The 24,728-nt window shown below is 41.3% G+C and overlaps 1 protein-coding gene across 10 annotated transcripts in view; it reads left to right on the forward strand.

Moving 5' to 3' along the window:
- LOC125463177 (zinc finger protein 385D-like) overlaps positions 1–18,226 on the forward strand; it is an 850,093-nt gene extending 831,867 nt beyond the window's left edge. For 9 of the 10 annotated variants that reach the window (XM_059654439.1, XM_059654442.1, XM_048554065.2 and 6 more), the window contains 3 exons: positions 5,872–6,053; positions 6,174–6,296; positions 15,422–18,226. In XM_059654439.1, coding sequence (XP_059510422.1) covers positions 5,872–6,053; positions 6,174–6,296; positions 15,422–15,652 — 536 coding nt within the window. In that variant the 3' untranslated portion in view covers positions 15,653–18,226. The remainder of the gene's footprint in view (positions 1–5,871; positions 6,054–6,173; positions 6,297–15,421) is intronic. The other variant, XM_048554056.2, reaches the window with a different exon arrangement.
- Positions 18,227–24,728: the final 6,502 nt, after the last annotated feature.

Consider the following 24,728-nt stretch of genomic DNA (forward strand, 5'->3'; position numbering starts at 1 on the left):
CTTTGTTTTCAGAGGAAGCATTTGCCTCCTCATTTGTGGCCCGATGACATTTTTCTCTGACCTTTCTAAGGGTAGAGAATGCTGAGGATGCACTTTACTTTAGAAAGTCGGACTTATTATCTGTTCAACATTGCTGTATAACTTAGAAATTTGATTTATCTCAATGAAATACAGTGCTACTTCTAATCTACAACAAGCTGATTTATAATATTTTAAAATATCTCAGAACTCTCAGGATTTACAACAACACAGCTATGGTCTCAGCTCAGATTTTTGGATGTTTTGGCAATCTTCTGTGTTTACTTAGCTCTCTAGCTCCACCCATAGGATTATGCAATTAAGTGGACTATATGTAGATCAGTGATAGTAAAATGTGAGGCTGGATGAACACAGCAGGCCAAGCAGCATCTCAGGAGCACAAAAGCTGACGTTTCGGGCCTAGACCCTTCATCAGAGAGTGGAATGGGGAGAGGGAACTGGAATAAATAGGGAGAGAGGGGGAGGCGGACCGAAGATGGAGAGTAAAGAAGATAGGTGGGGAGAGTATAGGTGGGGAGGTAGGGAGGGGATAGGTCAGTCCAGGGAAGACGGACAGGTCAAGGAGGTGGGATGAGGTTAGTAGGTAGATGGGGGTGCGGCTTGGGGTGGGAGGAAGGGATGGGTGAGAGGAAGAACCGGTTAGGGAGGCAGAGACAGGTTGGACTGGTTTTGGGATGCAATGGGTGGGGGGGAAGAGCTGGGCTGGTTGTGTGGTGCAGTGGGGGGAGGGAACGAACTGGGCTGGTTTAGGGATGCAGTAGGGGAAGGGGAGATTTTGAAACTGGTGAAGTCCACATTGATACCATATGGCTGCAGGGTTCCCAGGCGGAATATGAGTTGCTGTTCCTGCAACCGTTGGGTGGCATCATTGTGGCAGTGCAGGAGGCCCATGATGGACATGTCATCTAGAGAATGGGAGGGGGAGTGGAAATGGTTTGCGACTGGGAGGTGCAGTTGTTTGTTGCGAACTGAGCGGAGGTGTTCTGCAAAGCGGTCCCCAAGCCTCCGCTTGGTTTCCCCAATGTGGAGGAAGCCGCACCGGGTACAGTGGATGCAGTATGTCACATTGGCAGATGTGCAGGTGAACCTCTGCTTAATGTGGAATGTCATCTTGGGGCCTGAGATAGGGGTGAGGGAGGAGGTGTGGGGGCAAGTGTAGCATTTCCTGCGGTTGCAGGGGAAGGTGCCGGGTGTGGTGGGGTTGGAGGGCAGTGTGGAGCGAACAAGGGAGTCACGGAGAGAGTGGTCTCTCCGAAAAGCAGACAGGGGTGGGGATGGAAAAACGTCTTGGGTGGTGGGGTCGGATAGTAAATGGCGGAAGTGTCGGAGGATGATGCGTTGTATCCGGAGGTTGGTAGGGTGGTATGTGAGAACGAGGGGGATCCTCTTAGGGCGGTTGTGGCGGGGGCAGGGTGTGAGGGATGTGTTGCGGGAAATACGGGAGACACGGTCGAGGGCGTTCTCGATCACTGTGGGGGGAAAGTTGCGGTCCTTAAAGAACTTGGACATCTGGGATGTGCGGGAGTGGAATGTCTTATTGTGGAAGCAGATGCGGCGGAGGCGGAGGAATTGGGAATAGGGGATGGAATTTTTGCAGGAGGGTAGGTGGGAGGAGGTGTATTCTAGGTAGCTGTGGGAGTCGGTGGGCTTGAAATTAACATCAGTTACAAGCTGGTTGCCTGAGATGGAGACTGAGAGGTCCAGGAAGGTGAGGGATGTGCTGGAGATGGCCCAGGTGAACTGAAGGTTGGGGTGGAAGGTGTTGGTGAAGTGGATGAACTGTTCGAGCTCCTCTGGGGAGCAAGAGGCGGCGCCGATACTGTCATCAATGTACCGGAGGAAGAGGTGGGGTTTGGGGCCTGTGTAGGTGCGGAAGAGGGACTGTTCCACGTAACCTACAAAGAGGCAGGCATAGCTGGGGCCCATGCGGGTGCCCATGGCCACCCCCTTAGTCTGTAGGAAGTGGGAGGAGTCAAAAGAGAAGTTGTTGAGTGTGAGGACGAGTTCAGCTAGGTGGATGAGAGTGTCGGTGGAGGGGGACTGGTCGGGCCTGCGGGACAGGAAGAAGCGGAGGGCCTTGAGGCCATCTCCATGCGGAATGCAGGTGTACAGGGACTGGACGTCCATGGTGAATATGAGGTGTTGGGTCAGTTACCAGAATAAGATAATCAAACACAGATCAATCAAACCATTAAATAATGCACGTTTGTTTTGCCTTCTGGTTCCCAAAAGTTGGAAAACAATTACACTGACAAAGTTTCAGTGAGTAGATTTCTTTCTGCCTCCATGCAGCTGGTACATATAATAAGACCATAAGACATAGGAGTGGAAGTAAGGCCATTCGGCCCATCAAGTCCTCTCCGCCAGTTAAATCAGGGCTGATGGGCATTTCAACTCCACTTCCCTGCACTCTCCTCATAGCCCTTGATTCCTTCTGAGATCAAGAATTTATCGATCTCTGCCTTGAAGGCATTCAACGTCCCGGCCACTTATACTTGACTGCAAGCAGCAATAAAGATGGAACTCAAGATATGCATTCTCATCATAATTAGTTCCTAGTTGTTCACCAGAATGTAAACATATAATAGTTTTTTTTAGCTGAAAGATTGAATGGAGATCCTGTCTGCCTAATCTGTTGAACACAGATCAAATGACCAAATGGCAGGGGAATATTCTGCTATTCTGTTCTCGTCAACAAGAGCTCATTATGGGGCCTTAACCTGAGTAATTTAGCAATTGAAATTTCTGACAAAAAAACAATGATTACTTTTTTAATTCATTCATGGGACGTGGGCATCACTGGCTGGGTCAGCATTTATTGCTCATTCCTGGCTGCGAGGGTGGTGGTGAGCTGTCTTCTTGAACAACCATTCTCCAATGCCATTCCGGAGGGAGTTCCAATATCTTGACCCAGTGGCAGTGTTGGAACTGCGATATGCTTCCAGATCAGGATGGTTACTTGGCTTGAAGGGGAACTTGCAGGTTGTAGTGTTCCCATGTATCTGTTGCCCTTGTCGTTCTAGTGGTCATGGGTTTGGAAAGTGCTATGGAGCCTTGTTGAGTTTCTGCAGTACCATTTGTGAATAGTGTGCATTGCTGTTACTGAGTAGAGAGAGTGCACGCACTGCCAATCAAGTGGCTGCTTTATCCTCGATGGTGTCAGGCTTCCTCAGTGTTTTTGGATCTGCTCTCATCCAGGAAAGTGGGGAGTATTCCATCACGCTCCTGGCTTCTACCTTGTAACTGGCAATGAAATACTTCAGAATTTCTCAATTACATCCCAAGATGTACCTGGAGAGTGGTGGCCCTCAGTGAAGCCCACCATAGTTCAAATCCTACGATGGTAAATGGTAAAATTTTAATTCAGTTAAAATAACTGGAATTTGAAATTATGACATCATGACAATCTGACCACTGTCAATTGTGTCAAAGACATCAGCTGGATCACTAATGTTCTTTAGGGAAAGAATTCTGCTATCCTTACCTAATCCAGACCCACAGCAATGTTGTTGACTCTTAATTAGCTTCTAAAATAGCCTAGGTGGTTCAAAGGCAACTAGGAATGGGCAATAAATCCAGCTCTTAGCAACTGCACCCACGTTACATCTAAGAATTACTTAAAAATTCAGTGAGTCTGTGGGGCCCCTGTGTTGCTGTAATTATTGTTTTGCTGTTATTACAATGAACAACAGGTTCTAATCTATTAATTAATTATTTTCACAGTATGCAAACTAATAAAAAAAGTTTTTCAAATCTGTTGCCATTATTAAAAATGACAAATGTGTTGTGTAGACTTAAAACAGTTAACTGGGAATGCCTAGGATCCAACCCAAGAAAATTATTGAAAGGATCTAAGATTGAATTAAAAATAGATCTTTGAACTAGAGATACATAACGAACTAGCTGATCAATTAGTTTCAACCCTGCTAAATTACATTACCCAACTTTAACAGTATTCACTGTGATTTGGATATGTAATAAGGTCTTCAGCTGTTTAATTATCAAACTACAGTGAATTACATTGTAATTAATAATTTCTTTCTATTTGATAAGTAAAATATATGCAAACGGCTCAACGATTTGGTAAGAGATCTGTTTGTCACCAGCAAGTACTCTTACCATGTCATGAATTTCATTAATATTACGAATCGTCAGCCATTGCTCATGCATTAATTGTCTTTGAAGAATGGTTCATTATAGAAGGAAAACCCTCACTCTTTGCACAGTTTTAAATCTGCATTAAAGACTTTTGTGGTTCGTGTGGGATTTTTCTGTCTCCTTTTATTTAATACTGTGGTTTTTATTAAATAATTTATACAATGATTTAATGTGCAGAACATCTTTTGGAGACGATCACAGTTTCTGAAATAGGGAATTGAATACTTTCTGTTTTCCTACCCTCAGCTGCACTCCCCAGAGAAAATTCTTTACTCCTGTTTCACAATCAATGGGGAAATATGAGCACTAGCAATGAAGAATCTTCAAATCAAACAAAAAAAGGCAGTTACATTTTTGGATTCACCATTACCTTGCTGTTTTTCCTATCAGCTCCATTAATCTAAAGTGGGCCTAGTCACAAGGCATATCACTTGTTCCTCTTGGGACAAGTCTTAATTGGCACCATTCTCATTTCACTGGGAAACCAGAGAACAAAAAATGGGTATTCAGAGAAAAGGTGTTGCAATTGTATAAAGGTCTTGGGTGTGTTTTTCTTAAGGAGAATATTAATTTCCCTGCGAGTAGAAAGCAGATAAAATCTTTCTCCAACATATTTTTAAAACTAGCCATTCAAATAATAAAGTGCCAGTAGTAATCTTAGGATTGCAGGCTTGCAGCTGATTGGCCCCATCATAATACTTGTCTTGACCAGCTCAGATGTCTCAAACTTAATTGGAAAATCCTCTTCCTGTTCTAAGATTATCCATGAGAATGTGGATTCATTTTTCACATAACATTTTGACTACTGCTCCGATCTAAAACCATTTCTGATTCTGAGTACAAGGAAATTGCATAATTGCTCATCTTCACAAATGGCTCTGTATCTGCTAGTCTGCTGCTTGCCACGCGCCTTACTCCTGCAAGGTCTAATGTTGTTTCAAACGTTGTTTCATCAAATTCATCATCTTCATGAAAGCTACCACTACCTATTAGTGACCCAGTTCTTCAGAAGTGCTGCCATTACCCTTATCTTTACTCTTGATATCTCAATCCACCCTCACATTCCCACCAGCAATTATCCCTTTTTTGTTTGTGAGGTTCTTCAAACTTTCACTTAAATTTCAGTTACATATCCACTTCTCAATTCTTGAATATAACTCATAGCAATAAGATTGGAGCAAATATCAATAATATTGCCCTTCACACTCATCAGTGTGTTATCTGCCCCAGTTCATTTCTGTCTCTCTATAATTGTCAATGTGTTATCCTCTATCACATCCCGTCTTGCTTCCTGCCCTCTTGTAACCAATGATTCTCCCATGCTGTATTCTCCATCTATGTCCACAATTCCAAAATCCCCCAAGATTTTAATGTGGGCACCTTGCATATGTTGGTCTGGAAATTAGTGTGCACATCACCCACCCTTTTCTCATTACTAGCTGCAATATGGGTAACTTTCACAAACCAACCTGAGCTCCATGACACTTTCTGTTCTGATGAACATCAAGCTGTAAACTAGATAAAACTTCTTTTAACCAGCTTAATTTTTTTCATAATGTGCAATATCAGAGATGCACATTTAGAGTTTGTCAAATATTGCCAACCTAGATATCAGTTTCTATCTCTACCCAAATGCCTTTTGTTTTAATGATGTTTTACAATTTACTTCAACAGGATCGAAGCACAAAACAATGCTGGAAGCCCGAAATGGCGGGGGTCCAATTAAAGCATTCCCCAGACCAGGCGTCAAAGGGAAAACTTCCATCAACAAAGGTGTCACTACCGGCCTGCAGAATAAAACGTTTCACTGTGAAATCTGTGACGTGCATGTCAATTCAGAAACACAACTCAAACAGGTTAATGTTAAAAAGATGATGGATAAATCTTTCAAATGCAATAAATTTTGTGTTCTTCTGTGCCATAAAACATCATCGATTTTCTCTGTATTTTTTTTTTGACTGCTTATTTCAAAACAGCACATAAGCAGCAGAAGACACAAGGATAGAGCTGCAGGGAAGCCTCCAAAACCCAAATACAGTCCGTACAACAAGCTTCAAAGGGGTAACAATGCACTTGCGGTAAGCGCATGCATAAATGCGGTAAGCTCAGGAAATTATACAAATATCCATAACTAGGTAATGATAATTAAATGCTCATGGATTGCACAATGTAGACAGGGAGATGCTCCCGATCATATTACAATAAACATTAAATAAGAAAAGTGCTCAATAACTGTTTATTACAGAGCTGGTAGCAGAATACATGTTGATAATTGTGTGAAATCAGTGGTATGCCTTTTTTCTGCTTTAGATTCTCATTTGACATGGGAAAGAAAGTCATGGGAGAAACTCTGGGAGTACAAACCCAACTTTTAGATTTCACTGACACTGAAAATAACTCTAAACTAAAACAAAGAACTGTGGATGCTGGAGATCTCAAAAGCAGAAATTGCTGACAAAACTCATCAGGTCTGGCAGCATCTGTGGAGAGAAAGTAGGGTTAACATTTTGAGTCCAGTGACTCTTCATCAGACCTGAATATAATTTAACTAGAAGAAGAGTAAGGCATGATCACTCACTTCTACCAATCAAATTTTATGCTTTTAATCAATATTATGCTGGAAAATATCATAAAGATATTTTCTACTTTCGATGATGTAGGTCTGTTCTAGACCCTTCTGAAGGAACCCTAGTGCTTCTTTTCCTCATACAGTCAATATTATGTTGTTGGCAAATTCACTTGAGGATCCACTAAAATGTATTCACTACTTTGTGCAAATAAATAGGATAAAGGGAGAGAATATAGCCATGCTCATCTAGTTTGAATGTCGCAAGAGGGGAGTTAATAGGAACCAATTCCAAGACAGAAAGAACACGCATCCCAATGTGAATACATGTTAGTACATAAGACATTTAGTTCGTGCTAAGCTCATCCTGCAAACTATCCTGGGAAGGGAGTAACATCTCTGTGGCTTTCTCATCTTTTGCCAATATTATCCGATTCTGACAAAATTTTGCATAATTTATTTTTCCTTTATTTGTAGCTACTAAATTTCAACAGAAGGGCTTCCATGTTTCCTTTAGTTCAGAAGCAAGATCTAAAATCAGGCTATATTGTGGATTTGTGGCAAAAAGGAGAAATGGTTCAGTATTCTCAAAGGGAAGACTCAATAACACGCATCTTTGCCAAATCCCTCACATGATGGCCTGGGGTTGAAGGAAGTGGCAATGAACAAACCTGATGCAAAGCAGTAGACTGAGATATCTGAAATATCAAGATAAGTTGCAAATTTTCCTGCATAAGTTCTTACAACATTATATAGGAAATATCTATGACATAGCTAATGATACATAAGGCTTCCATTCAGAAGATTGTCTCTTTAAGGGCCAGCTATACTTGGGAAAAATCAGCAGGTCCTTAAGCACAAAACCCAACTGGTGGATGCACCAATTCCTTGCAGATAATATGGGCCTTGATCAACACTTATTGCCCATCCTCGAAGTACATTGGGAAGATATTTCTATAATCTATGTGGTGATAGTGCATTTAGAATGCTATTAAATTGTTATAGGATTTTGATCCAGCGATGCTGAAGTAACTTTGATATGTGAATATCCAATTCAGGATGATGTATGCCTTGGGTCGGAGCTTTTTTCTTCATTTGTTCATGGGATGTGGGCATTGTTCACTGGGACAGCATTTATTATCCATCCTTAGCTGCCCTTGAGAAGGTGGTGATGAGCTACCTCCTTGAATCGCCTGCAGTACATGTGCCTGTAGGTATACCCGCACGTCATTAGGGAAGCAGTTCCAGGATTTTGACTTGCACATTGGAAAACTATCACCTGCATGGTGATCTAAATGGCAAAGGATTTGGAAGGTGCTGTCAAAGAAACCTAGGTGCGTTGTTGCAGTGCACCCTGTACAAGAAGGGTCTAGGCCCAAAACGTCAGCTTTCCTGCTCCTCTGATGCTGCTTGGCCTGCTGTGTTCATCTAGCTCTACACCTTGTTATCTCAGATTCTCTAGCATCTGTAGTTCCCACTATCTCTGCAGTATTTATGTCCAGTTTTTGGCTGGTGCCTTGTTCTAGGAAGTTGATGTGAGTGCTGGTAGCATTTGGCAATGCCAATAAATATCAAACAGAGATAGTTAGACACTTTCTTGTTAGAGATGGTCATTGTCTCTCATTTGTCCAACTTAAATGTTACTTGTCTGAAAATTGTCTAGATGTTGCTATATGTGGGCATGACCTGCAAAAGTATTTGAAGAACTGTGAATGGTACAGAAATGTGGGTAACCATTAGTGAACATCCTCATTTCTGAACTTATGATGGGGAGAATGACATTGATGAAACAGTTAAACATGATGGTCTAGGTCACTTCCCTGAGGAACTCATGCAGCGATGTCTGGGTTTAAAAGATTGGCCTCCAACCATCACTAACATCTTCCTTTATGCTATTACTCTAACCAGTCAAATGTTTTTCCTCAATTCCCAATGGTTTAACTTCTTTTTCCTAAAAATGTCTTGATGCCACATTTGATCAAATGCTACCATAATACCCAGGGTCACCTCTAGAATTCAACTTTTATGTGCATGTTTGAATATCACTTTCATGAGTTCTGGAGTCAAGTGGTCCTTGTGAAACTCAAAATGAGCAGATTATTTAAGAGTAAAATTGCCACTTGATGGTATTATTGACGACGCATTCAATGCTTTTCCCAAGATTGAGAATAAACTAGTCACACAATGGTTTGCTGTTTGGAGCTGTCATACATTTTATAGCACGATACAACTGGTAAATGTTCACTTTGTTGAGCAGATGCCTGTGTTGTTGCTGGTCTGAAACAATTTACTTGGCTCATTTTGGAAAACAAGTCTTCAGTACCATAGATAATAAAATGTGAGGCTGGATGAACACAGCAGGCCAAGCAGCATCTCAGGAACACAAAAGCTGACGTTTCGGGCCTAGACCCTTCATCAGAGAGAGGGATGGGGAGAGGGAACTGGAATAAATAGGGAGAGAGGGGGAGGCGGACCGAAGATGGAGAGTAAAGAAGATAGGTGGAGAGAGTATAGGTGGGGAGGTAGGGAGGGGATAGGTCAGCCCAGGGAAGACGGACAGGTCAAGGAGGTGGGATGAGGTTAGTAGGTAGATGGGGGTGCGGCTTGGGGTGGGAGGAAGGGATGGGTGAGAGGAAGAACCGGTTAGGGAGGCAGAGACAGGTTGGACTGGTTTTGGGATGCAGTGGGTGGGGGGGAAGAGCTGGGCTGGTTGTGTGGTGCAGTGGGGGGAGGGGACGAACTGGGCTGGTTTAGGGATGCAGTAGGGGAAGGGGAGATTTTGAAACTGGTGAAGTCCACATTGATACCATATGGCTGCAGGGTTCCCAGGCGGAATATGAGTTGCTGTTCCTGCAACCTTCGGGTGGCATCATTGTGGCAGTGCAGGAGGCCCATGATGGACATGTCATCTAGAGAATGGGAGGGGGAGTGGAAATGGTTTGCGACTGGGAGGTGCAGTTGTTTGTTGCGAACTGAGCGGAGGTGTTCTGCAAAGCGGTCCCCAAGCCTCCGCTTGGTTTCCCCAATGTAGAGGAATTCCTCATCCCACCTCCTTGACCTGTCCGTCTTCCCTGGACTGACCTATCCCCTCCCTACCTCCCCACCTATACTCTCCTCTCCACCTATCTTCTTTACTCTCCATCTTCGGTCCGCCTCCCCCTCTCTCCCTATTTATTCCAGTTCCCTCTCCCCATCCCCCTCTCTGATGAAGGGTCTAGGCCCGAAACATCAGCTTTTGTGCTCCTGAGATGCTGCTTGGCCTGCTGTCTTCATCCAGCCTCACATTTTATTATCTTGGAATTCTCCAGCATCTGCAGTTCCCATCATCTCTTCAGTACCATAGCCTGGATTGCACCAGTATCAATTAGCATTGCTGTATCCAATTTTTATGGCCATTCAGTGATTTAAATTGGCTGAAGACTGGCATCTGTGATGCTAAGATCATGCTTGGATGGATTGTCTACACAGGATTTCTCGATGAAAATCCTTCAACAGCTTCAATATCATTCTTGCCTTTGTTCGTTTTACCTACCTCTTTCCATGTCCACCTTGTCATGAGCATTCAGGATATGATACATTCCAATCAAATCACCTCTCACTCTTCTAAACACCTGTCAAAACAAGTCCAAAGTGTCAAACCTATCCTGATGAAACAACCCACTAATTCTAGTATCTATTCCAGGAAAACTTCCTCTGACCACCACCAATGTATTTACCTCTTTCCTTAAATAAGGAGAAACAAAACGATTCAGATCCTTCCTGAATACCTCAAGTTTTTTCGAAATGCACAGCTTCTCTAATGATTGATTCTAACATCTTCTTCATAAAGATGCAAACTAACTGGCCTAAAGTTTCCTGTTTAATAATTTCCTCCTTCTTGAATCAAGGGCTTATATTTGCTCCATTTCAGTCTGCTGAAAGCTGTCTTGAATCTAGAGAATTTTGAGAAATTAATACGAATATATCTACCACCTGATCAGCTAGCACCTTTAAGACCCTAGAATGAAGTCCATTTGGCCATGGAGACTTATCAACCTGCATGTCTATCAGTTTGCTTAGTATCACTTCACTGGTGATTACATTTTCACTGAGTTCCTCTTTCCCTTCCACCTGATTCACAGCTACAGAAGCAAAATATTTATTCATTTCATTTATCATTTCCTTATTGTCTATATTAACTCCCATTCTAACTGTCTAGAGGACTGACACACTACTTAATATTCTTCTTTTTAAGTACCTAAAGAAGCTCTTGCTTCCTATTTTCACATTTCTAGCTAGCTTCCTCTCATACTCTAATTTCTTCATCCTGATTAACCTTTCAGTCACTCCCTGCCATTCTTTATATTCTGACCAATCATAAGACCTGCTCATCTTTGCTCAATCATATGTTTTTTCCTTAAGCTTGATGTTTGCTTTAAATTCTGATTACACCATTGGCTGACTGTCTGTGTGGAGTTTGCACATTCTCCTCATGTCTGCATGGGCTTCCTCTGGGTGCTCTGGTTTCCTCTGAAGATGTGCAGGTTAGCTGAATTGACCATGGGAGATACAGGTTTACGGGGAAAGGGGAGGGGGGGTGGATCTGGGTAGGCATGCACTTTGCAGAGTCAGTGTGGATTTGATGGGCTGAATGGCCTGTTTCCACGATGTTGTGATTTCATGATTGTGTGTATGCAATGATCCCCACTTCTGATCATCATGTCAAATGTTTCAGTGTTAACCAATAACAGTTTTGTGATTGGAGGAGAGTGGTTTCATCAATCCTGCTTTCATTTTGACTGTATATCTAATGACCTATTTAGTTAGCTGTGGGACGATAAACTGCTGGTGAGTCTTAACGAGAAGAGACACTTGTCTTAAAAATACAATTTGGTTCATTGCATTACAGCAATAAGTACAGATCATATTGTCTAGTTCAACACAATGACTCAGACTGTGTACTACAACACTATTCAAGGCCCTATGTTTAATTGTATAGTCCTGCCCTTGTTTGTTTTACCAAAATGCAATACCTCGCATTTATCTAAATTAAACGCCATCTGCTAATCATCAGCCCATTGGCCCAATTTATCAAGGTCTCTTTACAATCTTGGATAACATTCTTCACTGTCCACTATATGACCAATTTTGGTGTCATCTGCAAACCATGCCTTCTATGTTTTCAACAAAATCATTTATATAACAGACAGACCTAGGAGTTCAGGTACAGAGATAGTAGGAACTGCTGATGCTGGAGAATCTGAGATAACAAGGTGTAGAGATGGATGAACACAACAGGCCAAGCAGCATCATAGGAGCAGGAAAGCTGACATTTCGAGCCTAGACCTTTCTTCAGAAATGGGGTTTCAGGTACATAATTCTATAAAGTTTGTGTCACATGTATACACACTGGTTAAGAAGGTGTTTAGCACACTTACCTTCATTGCTCAGATCTTTGAGTAAACAATTTGGAACATCATGTTAAGGTTGTACAGGACATTGGTGAGGTTTCTTCTGCAGTACTGTGACCAGTTCTGGTTGCCCTGTTATGGGAAAGACATTATTAAGCTGCAGAGGGTTGAGAAAATATTTACCAGGGTATAGCAGGAATAGAGGGTTTGTTTTGTTAGGAGAGGCTGGATAAGCTGGGACAATTTACACTGGAGCATATGAAGTTGAGCGTGGCCTTAAAGACGTTTGTAAAATTATGAGGGGAATAGACAAGGCGAATGGCAGATGTCTGTTGCCTAGTGTGGGGGATTTCAAGACTAGGGGGCATATTTTTAAAGTGAGAGGAAAGAAATTTAAAAAATACATAAGGGCAACATTTTTACATAGAGAATGGTGTATGCGTAATGAATCTCTAGACAAAGTGATGGATGTGGGTACAGTTACAAGGCTTAAAAAAAATTTGGATAAGTAGATGAATAAGAAATATTTGGAAGGATATAGGCCAAGTGCAGGCAGGTGAGTCTAGTTTAGTTTGGGATTATGGTTAGCGTGGACTGGATGGACTGAAGGGTCTGATCCCATGCTGTCTGACTCTATGACAGGAATCAATGAGATGTCAGATGTGATCTAGAGTGGAAATCCTTATTCACCACCCAGGGCTGTGTATGACATTATCACATTGTGCAAAGTCTAATACAGTCTCCAACATAAACCATGACAGAACCATTACCTTATGCAACAGTGAAGAGCTTTTCATACCTACTATATGTTCGGTGATAGACAACCTGTGATTTGAGTAATCAGTCAGCTATTCTTCCTGGTTCAAAAGGAAGGTAATCAGTGTCTAGGTATTCTCAAACTGGCCTACTTAACACTAGAACAATGGAAGAAAGTAAATTGTTTCTAATCAAAGATAACAAAAGGTGGGGCTGGATGAACACAGCATCTCAGGAGCACAAAAGCTGACGTTTCGGGCCTAGACTCTTCATCAGCCTCTCTGATGAAGGGTCTAGGCCCGAAATGTCAGCTTTTGTGCTCCTGAGATGCTGCTGGGCCTGCTGTGTTCATCCAGCCCCACACTTTGTTATCTTGGATTCTTCAGCATCTGCAGTTCCCATTATCACTGTCTCTAATCAACACTTGATTCCGGCAGATTTGCAGTACATCATGAATGATTTTAGTTCTGGCAGCAACTCTGAAGAGAAAAATAGAACTAACATTTCAAATCCGATTTGCCTAATGACCAGAATTGTTAAGGGTCATACTCAGCTTGAAACATTAAACTTGTTTCTCCCATCACAGATGCTGTCAGACTTGTTGAGTATCTTCAGCACTTTGTGTTGATTTCTGATTTCCAGCATTCGCTACATTTTTGCTTTGCCATTCATAATTGTCGAACCAGACATGTTCAGTAAACTTGACTTTGGGAACTTTAATTTTTTAATGATCATGGATAGGTCTTGGGCTCGACAAACAGTGGAGCATTGACAATGTATGCATATTTGAATCATAGAATTCCTACTTGTGGAAAGAGGCCATTCAGCCCACTAAGTCTGCACTGATCCTCTGAACAGTATCCCACCCAGACCCAGTTGGCCACTTTACTCCATAACCTCATATTTCCCATAGCTAATCCACCCAGCCTGCACATCTCTGGATACTATGGGTAATTTAGCATGGCCAATCCACCTAACCTGCACATACTTGGATTGTGAGAAGAAACCGGAAAACCCGGATGAAACCTGTACAGGCATGGGCAGAACATGCAACCTGCACTCAGACAATCTCCAAGGCTGAAATCGAACCTGGGCCCCTAGCACTTTGAGGCAGCAGTGGTAACCAGGCGGGGACGAGCTGGGCTGGTTTTGGGATGCAGTGGGAGAAGGGGAGATTTTGAAGCCCAGCTCGTCCCTGCCTCCCTAACCTGTTCTTCCTCTCACCTATCCCCTCCTCCCACCTCAAGGCGCACCTCCATTTCCTATCTACTAACCTCATCCCGCCTCCTGGACCAGTCCGTCCTCCATGGACTGACCTATCCCCTCCCCACCTCCCCACCTATACTCTCCTGTCCACCTATCTTCTCCTCTATCCATCTTCGGTCCACCTCCCCCTCTCTCCCTATTTATTTCAGAACCCTCTCCCCAGCTCCCTCTCTGATGAAGGGTCTAAGCCAGAAATGTCAGCTTTTGTGCTCCTAAGAAGCAACTGTACCTGTTTGGATTTCTCAGGCAATTAATTTTGAGACTGTAAAGCATCGTGATAAAGTATTGTGCACGTTTCAGGACCCTTACTGATTGAAGATCAATATTCAGTGGAATTATGAAACTAAGATTTTATTTTAATACATGTATTTAGTACCTCAGTTAATAGAACACTCTGGAATATATTATCATCTTCCAACGTGGAACAAGGCTTTTGTCTTTAAGTGGGCTCAGATACAATAAGCATTAATTTTCACTCTGCAACAGATTAAAACAATGAAAGCTAGTTATTGTGCATTTCTTCCAATCTTAAGAAATATGTATAATGAGCTGAAAGCACCATTAAAATTCTTATTGTAACTCTAATGTTGCTGTAATCCTGACCATATTTTGATCCATTATCAATTTGCTGAATTATTGAATGTTGGTCTAGTCATCAAATAAGAAGCATAGCATTTAGTCGAAGAAAGCAAAAACGTTTGCGTGTTCACTTGACTTTAGAGCGAGAGATTTATTATTGTTAATATTTCTATAATTGCTGATTAAGCAAAATTGCATAACTGCTGCTGAACTTGGAAAATTACTTTCATAGAAGCACTGAGTTCATTGTGTTATCATTTCTATGTATTGTCACATTTTGATCCTATTTATCTGTGGTGGCGCACAATAAATTAATGGTGGATTTCCATGCCCATCCTCGGGGAATTCAGTTTTAATATGAATCGGCACCAGCCAAATTAGATTTTACTTTTCTTACATCTAATATCCATCTGTGTCAGGGTAGAGAAAGTAAAAAAGAGACTGTGGCTATTGTGAATAACTAAAGCAGATTACTTTGTTTTCTTTTTCCTAATAATACCATTTTCAATGCTCAGATGAATTTAAAAATTGACTAAAATGAAATATTTCTGGCTTATCAAAGATTATAATGATGGAACATAGTATATGATGATAATGCTTTGTATGCAGGAAACCCTTGAAATCTTGGGTCATGAACACATTTTCACAGTGCTGTTGTCTTTTACAGGTGAAACTGGCCTTTCAGAAAGAACTCTCTAAGCCTCTGGCTGCTCGCCTTTTACCAAACCCATTCGCTGCAGCAGCAGCTGCTGCTGCTGCAGTGAATTCACCATTTGCTTTGCGCTCCAGCCCAGCAGCCACTCTATTCCAAACAGCAGCCCTTCCTCCAGCTCTCCTTCGACCAGCTCCTGGACCTATACGGGCAGCGCACACTCCGGTTCTATTTGCTCCTTACTGACCTGCCTGTGTACAGGAGAGAACATTAGGAAAGTAATAAAATACTGCAATAATTCAAACAGAGAACTATGCAGTGATAATCATGAAATTAAATAACACGGAACGAAACTTGCTTTTGCAGTAACCCACGTGGACTTTGAATAGCTGCATTTTTATTCAGCAAAAAGTAAAGCAATCCTTCCATAGAAAAATCTATTATACGGATATTATGAGTAGTTTTTTTGTGCTGTAGAAATGTATAGAGTCTGCAAACTACCCATAACAATCAGCCTTTTTACACAGTATTTTCATGTAATGTTTCCATGTCTTGTGAATAGTCTGTAAATGTGTGTCAGGGCATTAAACTCAAGTCCTTTATGTACATTTAATTTCTCTCTGTAGGATAAAACAAAAGAAAATGGTACACTGTGACAATTGTCTTCATTAACTGTCAGCACAGTTCAGCAAGCTTGCTGCTTTCTATTTACCCAACTATAAACTTTTAAATGGTGTCTTGTGAATTTGTAGCTTTGTGCTGTATATCTCTGATGTAATAGTATGTCCAATATGATTTACAAGTGTCAGAAGGAATGGAATAGCAGACGAATCGGTTTACTTTTTAAGCATCCTAGTATATCATGTTCGGGAAGGTGTGTGACCGTCTTCAAGGAGTTCATTGTATATTTATTTTCAACTGCAGACAAAGCAGGGTATTAAAATGTATAGGCAATATAAATGCCACACACCTTCTTGTACATTGTTTTATAAAGGATCATCATTATTACAGTTTTCACTTCATAGGTGACCAAATTCCAATTGTGCTTAATTCTGTTTGTCAGAGCTGAAATAGTTTGAGTTAGTCTGAATTAATTGGATTTTGTGGAACCGACTGGGGTTTTGCCCACTGGCTTGAGTTGAGGGTGGGTAGGGTAGAAAGGGAAACTTATCAGTTCTTTGAGTCAGGCCCAATGAAATTAACTCCTCTTCAGGCACTTAATGGGCTGCTGTTTGGCATTCCCCTGAAATGAAAGTCCCTAACGTTGGAGGTCCTGCCCACCAAATCAAATGCTGGCAATTATTCATTCCTGCTGGTGCAGGTGGAGATGAGTGCTAACTAGTGCCACTGCATCCATCGGAGATTCAGGAGAGTCGGTAAACCTTAAACCAAAGGTTAGTGAGAGTGAGAGAAATGTCATGGGATGGAGCTCCTGAGACATGGGGCTGGCATAGTCCACCAAACAGGTACAGAATAATCATGGAATCCCTACAGTGCAGAAAGAGATCATTTGGTCCAGTGAGCCTGTATCAACCATCCAGAGAGCATCTGACCCACACCCAGCCCTCCACACACTCCCACTAACCCCACATTTACCATGCCTAACCCACATAACCTGGTCACTACGGGGTCATTTAGCATGATAATCCATATAACTTGCATATCTTTGGACTGTGGGAGGGAACTGGAACACTTGAAGGAAACTCACGAAGTCACAGGGAGAATATGCAAAGCAGCCAAGCACCCAAGGGTGGAATCAAACTTGGATCCCTGGCGCTGTGAGGCAGCAGAGCTGACCACTGAGCCACCATGCTCCCCAGAGAAAGGATGAACCTCCTTGGGAGACCACCAGCACACCCAATAGTGTTTGCTGAGTGACCCTCAAATGAAAGGAAACTCATGCATCCCAATAAATCAGCAATGCATCACTATAATGCAGTGAGCTCCCCCATAATGGGTGTTAATTGGCTTATTAATGACATTCGATCACCGGCAGCTGAGGGAATCTTGCATTTGCCCTGTCCGCCCTCCAAGTTCATCAGAGATGTTTCTCCTACCGTATGGAGACTGGAGTACCTCTGCCTATCCTATGGGTCTCAGCACAGTGTGTGGCATTAAATGCAGCCTGATATTTCCATTCACCTGAATTGTTGCACTGAGTAAAACAAAAGTACAAGAAAGATTTTAATACCTATACTGGTTGTTCAGCTTTAAGTTTTTGCATTCTTTCTCTTCAACTGTATTTTAAACAAGTTTAAATGGATTCCAGATGAATGATGAAGCCATTTCATCATGGCTTCAGAATGAAGTTTTAATGTTTTCTCTCAATTCATCTGTATGATTTATATGAATTAAACTTTGCCCTTTCTTTATTTCTCGCTATTTGGACATAAAGTTTACAGTACAGTCATGCAATGTCATATGCTTCAAAGGAAAGTCTTTAGGAGATTAACTTTACTTTTTTTTGTTTTAGCTTCTCTGCATTTTGTTTCATTCCAACCTCGACAGACTTAAACGTAAATGTTCACAGCACAACAAAGCTAGGGAGTCATTTTGTACATTCTAGCTGTTAAAGCCTGCAGCTTTATTGCAGACTGTTGAGTAGTTTAGCCAAATGTAAATTGTGACAAAGAAAATGATGTTTCCATGTACAGTAATGTCAATAAAAGCTTTCCCAACCTTGTATGTATCTTCAGTGATCACAAAAATCACTACTGCAAATGAAACTGATAGCTCAGGTCAAAATCTTTAAACGTGATGTAAAAAGGTTTGCTGAAATAGAAAATAATTTGTTAATAAAGTATTAGTATTAACCAAAAATATTCTGTGTTTATTGTGAAAAACGTGGATGAGTGAATGGCATTTGATTTGGACATTAGTTGCAGTGACTTTTACATTTGAGGCTGATTGAAAACCTGCTGTAAGGGATTACACAGGAAATAAAACTTTCAAACTTTTACTAATGAAAGTGCACAAATTGCGTTTTGTCAACAAAAAGCATGTCCAGAAGGAAAATAATAACGGCGTAGACTACAAGTGAATAAATTTACACAAATTTTAAAAAAAATAAAGTTTTAAAACAGAAAACTGTGCAATTTTTGCACTGACAGTTTTATTCATTTAAGAATTAATATCAACAACTTCATGCCTGATGACTTCCAATAACCTTAATTCTTTACTATCAGACCTTGAAATTTTAATTCTCACATTTCTACCATATTGCACAGTAAAATGCACAGGAAATGCCTCTTCATTTATATGTGATTGTTGCAAAAGACAATTGCAGACAACTTTGGATTGAAGATTTGAGAGATGTCCGTTGTATGACCAAAGTGAAGAATTCAACACTTATAAAAAGGTAACTTGTAATTCTCATAGAGGACGAACTAATGCTTCCAATTGGAGAGTTTTAAATTGTTGTAATGTTCAATTTAGTACAAAAGTGTTGTAAAACTTTCAATCTGTTACTAAGCCACTGGCATTTAAAATGTCCACAATAGAAGAGTGGAGCAATTGAACTCTTGGGCTGCAGGCAGATTCAAGCAGTAGCAAGCTGGAAGGGTAAATGCAAGATTATCACACCTGTGCTTACAATATTCTGAACATTTCAAAGATTCCTCTGACATTCTTAGGTGCTCCTCAGCGAAAAATAAGATAAATGATTTCAACATAAATTGGAGTATATGTAGCATTGAGGAAACAAATTAGGCCTCAAGCATCATTTTCAATGTTTTGGGAAACATATTTCAATGACAACAGAATTTCTTAATTTTTGCTGATTTACCTGTTATCCCAATGTTTAAAACTTTGGAATTTGATGTTTTTATTTTATTCAATATAGAATTTATGCAGATTTTAGCTAATGTGTTCATGGTAATTTTATAAATAACCATGGTCTAACAATCCATTTTACTTTCCTAGTACAGGGAGAAACATCAAGTGGATATAAATGCAGCCTGTTGTGGAGTGGTCCAGGCAGCCAGGCCTGCTCAAATGTCAGGCGGGCGCAATTAACATGGGATCCTTGGCTAATGATGAAGAGGGTGATGTCACCCAGGCTCAGAGATGACATAATTGGCACCATTGTTCTCGACTGCATCACAATTGACTGGTCCCTGAGAAATTTGATAAGAACTGTGCAACTTCCTCACTTCCTACAAAGGTCAGCTCGCCCAATCAGTTTTGCCAGTAGCCCTGCGAGGTGGCACCTAAGAAAGCACAAGCAATGTGCTTTAATGACTACCGCCCAGTGGCTCTGACCTCAATAATCATGAAGTGCTTTGGAGTTGATTATCCACATCAATTGCAGTCTCCCGGCTTGCATCAATTCCCTATGATCTGCCTACTGACATAACAGATCCACAGCAGTTGCCATATCCCTAGCCCTGCACGCATCCCTGGCTCATGTAGACAACAAGGACACCGACGTCAGATTCCTGCTCATTGACTACAGCTCTGCCTTCAATACCATTATCTCATCCAGACTGAGCTCAAAACTCTGTGACCTGGGTCTCGGCATGAACCTCTGCAACTGAATTCTCAGCTTCCTGATCCATAGACCACAATCAGCGAAGACAGGAATCTGCACCTCCTCCACAATGCTGCTCAACACTGGAGGCGCCCAAGGATGTGTACCAAGCCCCATACTGTACACACACAACTGTGTTGCTAAATTCTGAATGAACGCCATCTACAAGTTCACTGACGACACCACTGTATTCGAACGGATATCTAACAATGATGAATCAAAATACAGGAGGGAAATAGAGGCCTTGATGATGTGAGAACGATAAGAATACAAACAACCTCTCTCCCTTTAATGTTGGCCAAACTAAAGAACTGATCATTCACTTTAGAAAAAAAAAATGAACTTGTCCCCATCTAGATCAACACAACTGAAGTTGAGAGGGTGAAGAGCGTTCAGTTCCTAGGGGAGAAGATAACTGACAACCTGCCCTGGACTTCCCACATAGTCAAGAAGACGCAACAAGGGCTCCTCTTCCTCAGGCGGCTCAGGAAATTTGGCATGTCCACAAGGTCTTTCACCATTTTCTATAGATGCACCATTGAAAGCATATTGTCTGGGTGCATAATGGCCTGGTGTGGCAACTGCTCTGCCCAGGACTGTAAGTAGCTACAGAAGGTGGTCTGCACAGTCCAGACCAGATGCCAACCTTCCACCCATGGACTCCATTTGCACGGCTCACTGCCAAAATCATCAATGATCCATCGCAACCAAGTAATGATCTTCTGCAACCTCTTCTGTCAGGTAGAAGATACAGCAGCCTGGACACATGCACCAGCTGGTTCAGGAACAGCTTTCCAGCCATTATCAGACTGCTGAATGTACTCTTTAACCTCAAGTAATGCTGATCTTGCTAACATTGCACACTGCATTTGCTAGGAGAAAGCAAGGAAACCTGTATGCCTCTGTCTAAGTCTGTTTACAACCTCTGATCTGTACATCCTTGCTTACTATGATCTGCCTGTATTGCTTGTAAACAAAGCTTTTCACTGTACTCTGGTATATGTGACAATAAATCGGTTAATCAATAAATTGTTTGATACTTCCTTTTTATTCATTCATGGTGTGTGGACCTCACTGGTTGGCCAGTATGGCGTGCCCTCCTTCAGCTGCACTGGAGAAGGTGACAATCAGCTGCCTTCATCAAACACCGCACGCCATGGGCTGCAGGAGCACCTAGCTGGGATTACTGAAATGGCCATGCTGCTGGTTATCCAATTGGCCAACAACTCTCTAAGATGGGACTTCCTCTTGAAATAGTTGTGGGTTCCGTACAGCAATTAACACTGATTCTCTTATTAAGTTGCTGTGGGCAGCAATCAGGAATGTGAACAGTCTCATATTCAAGCCTGTACGTTTATCATCTGAGATGGGAAGGTGCAGAGGTCATTGAGTCCCATAATGATTAGTCAGATGTAACAACAGATTGGCTCCCTCCATGCACTGTTCAAAGCTCTCCTTTGATTCAAGCTGCCCAAATCCATATTATTTTATCTGTTGACAATATGTGTAAGTTTTTCTGAAATCATTACTCAAGGAAATGAATTTAAAAAGAAAAGTTGAACTGTAAATTTCAAAATCACAGACCAGAATTGGCTGAAATACTTTGTAGGTTCTTCAGGATTTGGACGAAAGGCAAATGAATGTATTGGTAGGAGACAACCAGACAAACTCCAGCCAGAGATACCCCGTGAAGAGCTCTGAAGAAAAGCTTTAATTAACCTGCAGCCATAACTTCCAGGCTGAATTATGGAAAAGGAGCCACTCTAAGGAACAGCCTATAACACTGTGATACATATGGTTCTTGGTGAATTGGAGTACATACTGCTGGCACACTGGCCTGATGCTAGCACTTTACTGCAAGGCTTTGCTTTCAGCAGAGATCCTATACCCTGCCATTATGATCCTAATGGTGTCACCACTTTCCCTTAAAGTGGACACCTAAATGCTGCCAGCCGGGTAGCTGATGCCAGTCTCACCCGGCATTGCTCATCGGCCAGAATACATCAGGTGCTGACCCACAAAGTATTTGCCACAGTTACCACTGCCTCCAAGTGGCTGTTTAGATGCTGCTCACTGTACAGACTCCCTTCACATCTTTGCTAGCACTGAGGTGAATTTGGCATCTTATTTGTGTTGCAGGTCCATGATATTAAGCACCGAACAGATTATTAATTCCATGATGTATATCCAGTGATTTTTGTAGAAAGCTCATTAGCTACCTGGTGAGCTTTAATGACTAATAGCAGTACCACAACAAATGTATGCAAATCCTTGACTTCTGCCAATGTGATATACCTATTACTTACACACACTTCATTCATAGAAAATCGTAAAACAATATTTTATACCTGCAGCACAGCTACCTACTTTGGCATAGGGTTGGTCATGGAGTGGAAGTCTACTCCATAGCCTGAACTGACCATACTTTCAGGCTCAGTCTGTTCCTGTCCCTATAGTGCAGAATTGCTTGGATATCCCGTATCTGCTGTTCTATCCTAACAGTTGGGGCACAGCCATAGTAAGGTGTTCCCAAGTCTTTATTAAAGCTATATACATTACAGTCATCTAGAACAGAATGCTGTTTCTCTAACAGTCCCCATCTCAGTCCCTTCTTCCCGAGTGGTCTCTCAGTATTCTGGTTTGACCAACAGCTCCAAGAATGGCTGATTTATATTAACCTTTTACACCACATTATTGCAGTCAGTTTTAACTCCATCCAGCAGAGTGATATCACAGCTTACCATCCAAGTAGGTGAACTCTTGAAGTTAATTGTAAGCAGAAACAGAACAGCCATTAAGTGTCAATACCTGGATACAGCGCACGTTTGTATGACAATAATGATGCTGAGTTTGAGTTGTATTTATATTTATCTAAGCTTCATATTTTTTTAAAAAAGACAAATTGAGTGTGCAATTTGTGTGAACTCCTCAGACTTCAAACGGACAATTTTTAGATATTGTTTTTTATCTTTCCTGAACTATTTATGAAATGTCAAACTAGATGTGAAATGTTACACTATCATCAAATTCAATTGCATTCTAAATTATTGAAAACCTCTATTTCTCACCATCAGAAGGATATCTGACATTCCAATTTCCCCTGCACAGTGCTTTGTGTCCTTTGTAAGTATGAATACAAAAGCTTCCTAAATTTGAAAATTGCTTTTTAATTGGAACTTGATGGTTTTAAATTTTCACAGTTGGATTTAGCTATATATGAAAGTGTTTAGAAGCTCCACGTGACAAAAGTAAGTCAGATTTGTGGGTGTGACTAATGTTTTTAGAAGCCATGTTGACTGTTCATATGGAATTGAATAGTTGAGAGGGCCTTACGTGGTTTCTTTTCAATAGATCAGCAAGCTGCATTCTGCTGTTTAGCTGTTAAAACTTAGTACTTAAAACCGTAGCTTTGTCCTTTCACCAGAAGCATGAACTGTTGCAGCACTATCTCAATGTTCACCTTTATTGAAATGATCAATACAGAAAGCCGGAGGATTTTCACACAGCTGTGCTGCCCATGGCCCTGGATACATTAACCATTTCTTCAAGACTTTTAAACTTGAGGAAGTTTGGAAGACATCTGGCCTTTTAAAAGTTGCCTGTTAAAGTCACACATTGTTCTAACATTTTTAGAAGTAATGAGTGAGGAAGGTTTACAGTTATTTAAATTGTAGAATTGCGAATAAAAAATGTAATTCTAAATGTAATTTAACATGATCATGGCTCATCAAACACTTCAATGCCTTTTTTCTACACTATTCCCATACATCTTTATGCCATAGGCAATAAAATGTATTTAAAATTTTATTTAAATATCTTAAAAGACTGAGTTTCCGAAACTATTTGAGGTAGAGAACTCCAGAGATTTATCATCCTCTGTTCAAGCAAAAGAAACTCAGCTGTTGGTATGGATATTTTATAATCAATCTGTTTGCAAATATTATTCTACATGCCTGGGGCAGGTGGGACTTGAACCCAGGCCTCCTGCTCTAGAGGTAGTGATGCTACCACTGCACCATAAAACCCCTTGCCTGTTGGTTTACCTCAACTTGTATCATTATAACTTTTAAAAGAGGCCAAATGAGCTTATTATTTCAATCGACTGACCATGTTGTATGTGCCCCCAGTGGTTGTGATATATGTTATTAGGATTGGTCCTTGGGTATTTCGTCTCTCACTTCTTGACGTTCTCTTCTCAATAGTTTTAGACCAAGCCCCAATATTCTTGTCTTTCGCCCTCACACCTGATTCTGGACCTTCACTTCTTATCTCAAAAATAATGGTTGAGAAAAGTACTGGAAAATAAAAACTAAAACTTATAAATAAACTCTGAGCTTCCTGGGCATGTTCTCATAGCTGTAACCAGCTGAGTAAGTCTTCAAGTTCTCGATCAGTGAGGAGATCAAAGGTTCCGGGGAGAAGGCAGGAGAATTGGATTGAGAAACATATCAGCCATGATCAAGTGGTGGAGAAGGCTTGATGGACCGAATGGTCTAATTCTGTCCTTGTATGTCATGGTCTTATGGTCTAAGACTAAGTCTCATGGATATCATTAAATGTTCTATGGAGGAAGAATTGTACCCATTTGACATTAGGAAGTACTGCATCTACTTCCTTCTCCAGTGAATGTAATAACTTCAGCCAAATGGAGATTGTTCTCACCGAGTTCAGTAAATATTAGTTACCCATATTGGGACCATCAGAAACCGATTTAAGATTCACAGGGGAAGGTGTTGATCCTAATTATTTTGATTCAAATTAAGCTTAAGAGAGTTAAATTTTTCTCACAAGGTT

This window comes from Stegostoma tigrinum, chromosome 2 (genome assembly GCF_030684315.1).
Source record: "Stegostoma tigrinum isolate sSteTig4 chromosome 2, sSteTig4.hap1, whole genome shotgun sequence".
In the NCBI taxonomy this organism is placed as follows: Eukaryota; Metazoa; Chordata; class Chondrichthyes; order Orectolobiformes; family Stegostomatidae; genus Stegostoma; species Stegostoma tigrinum.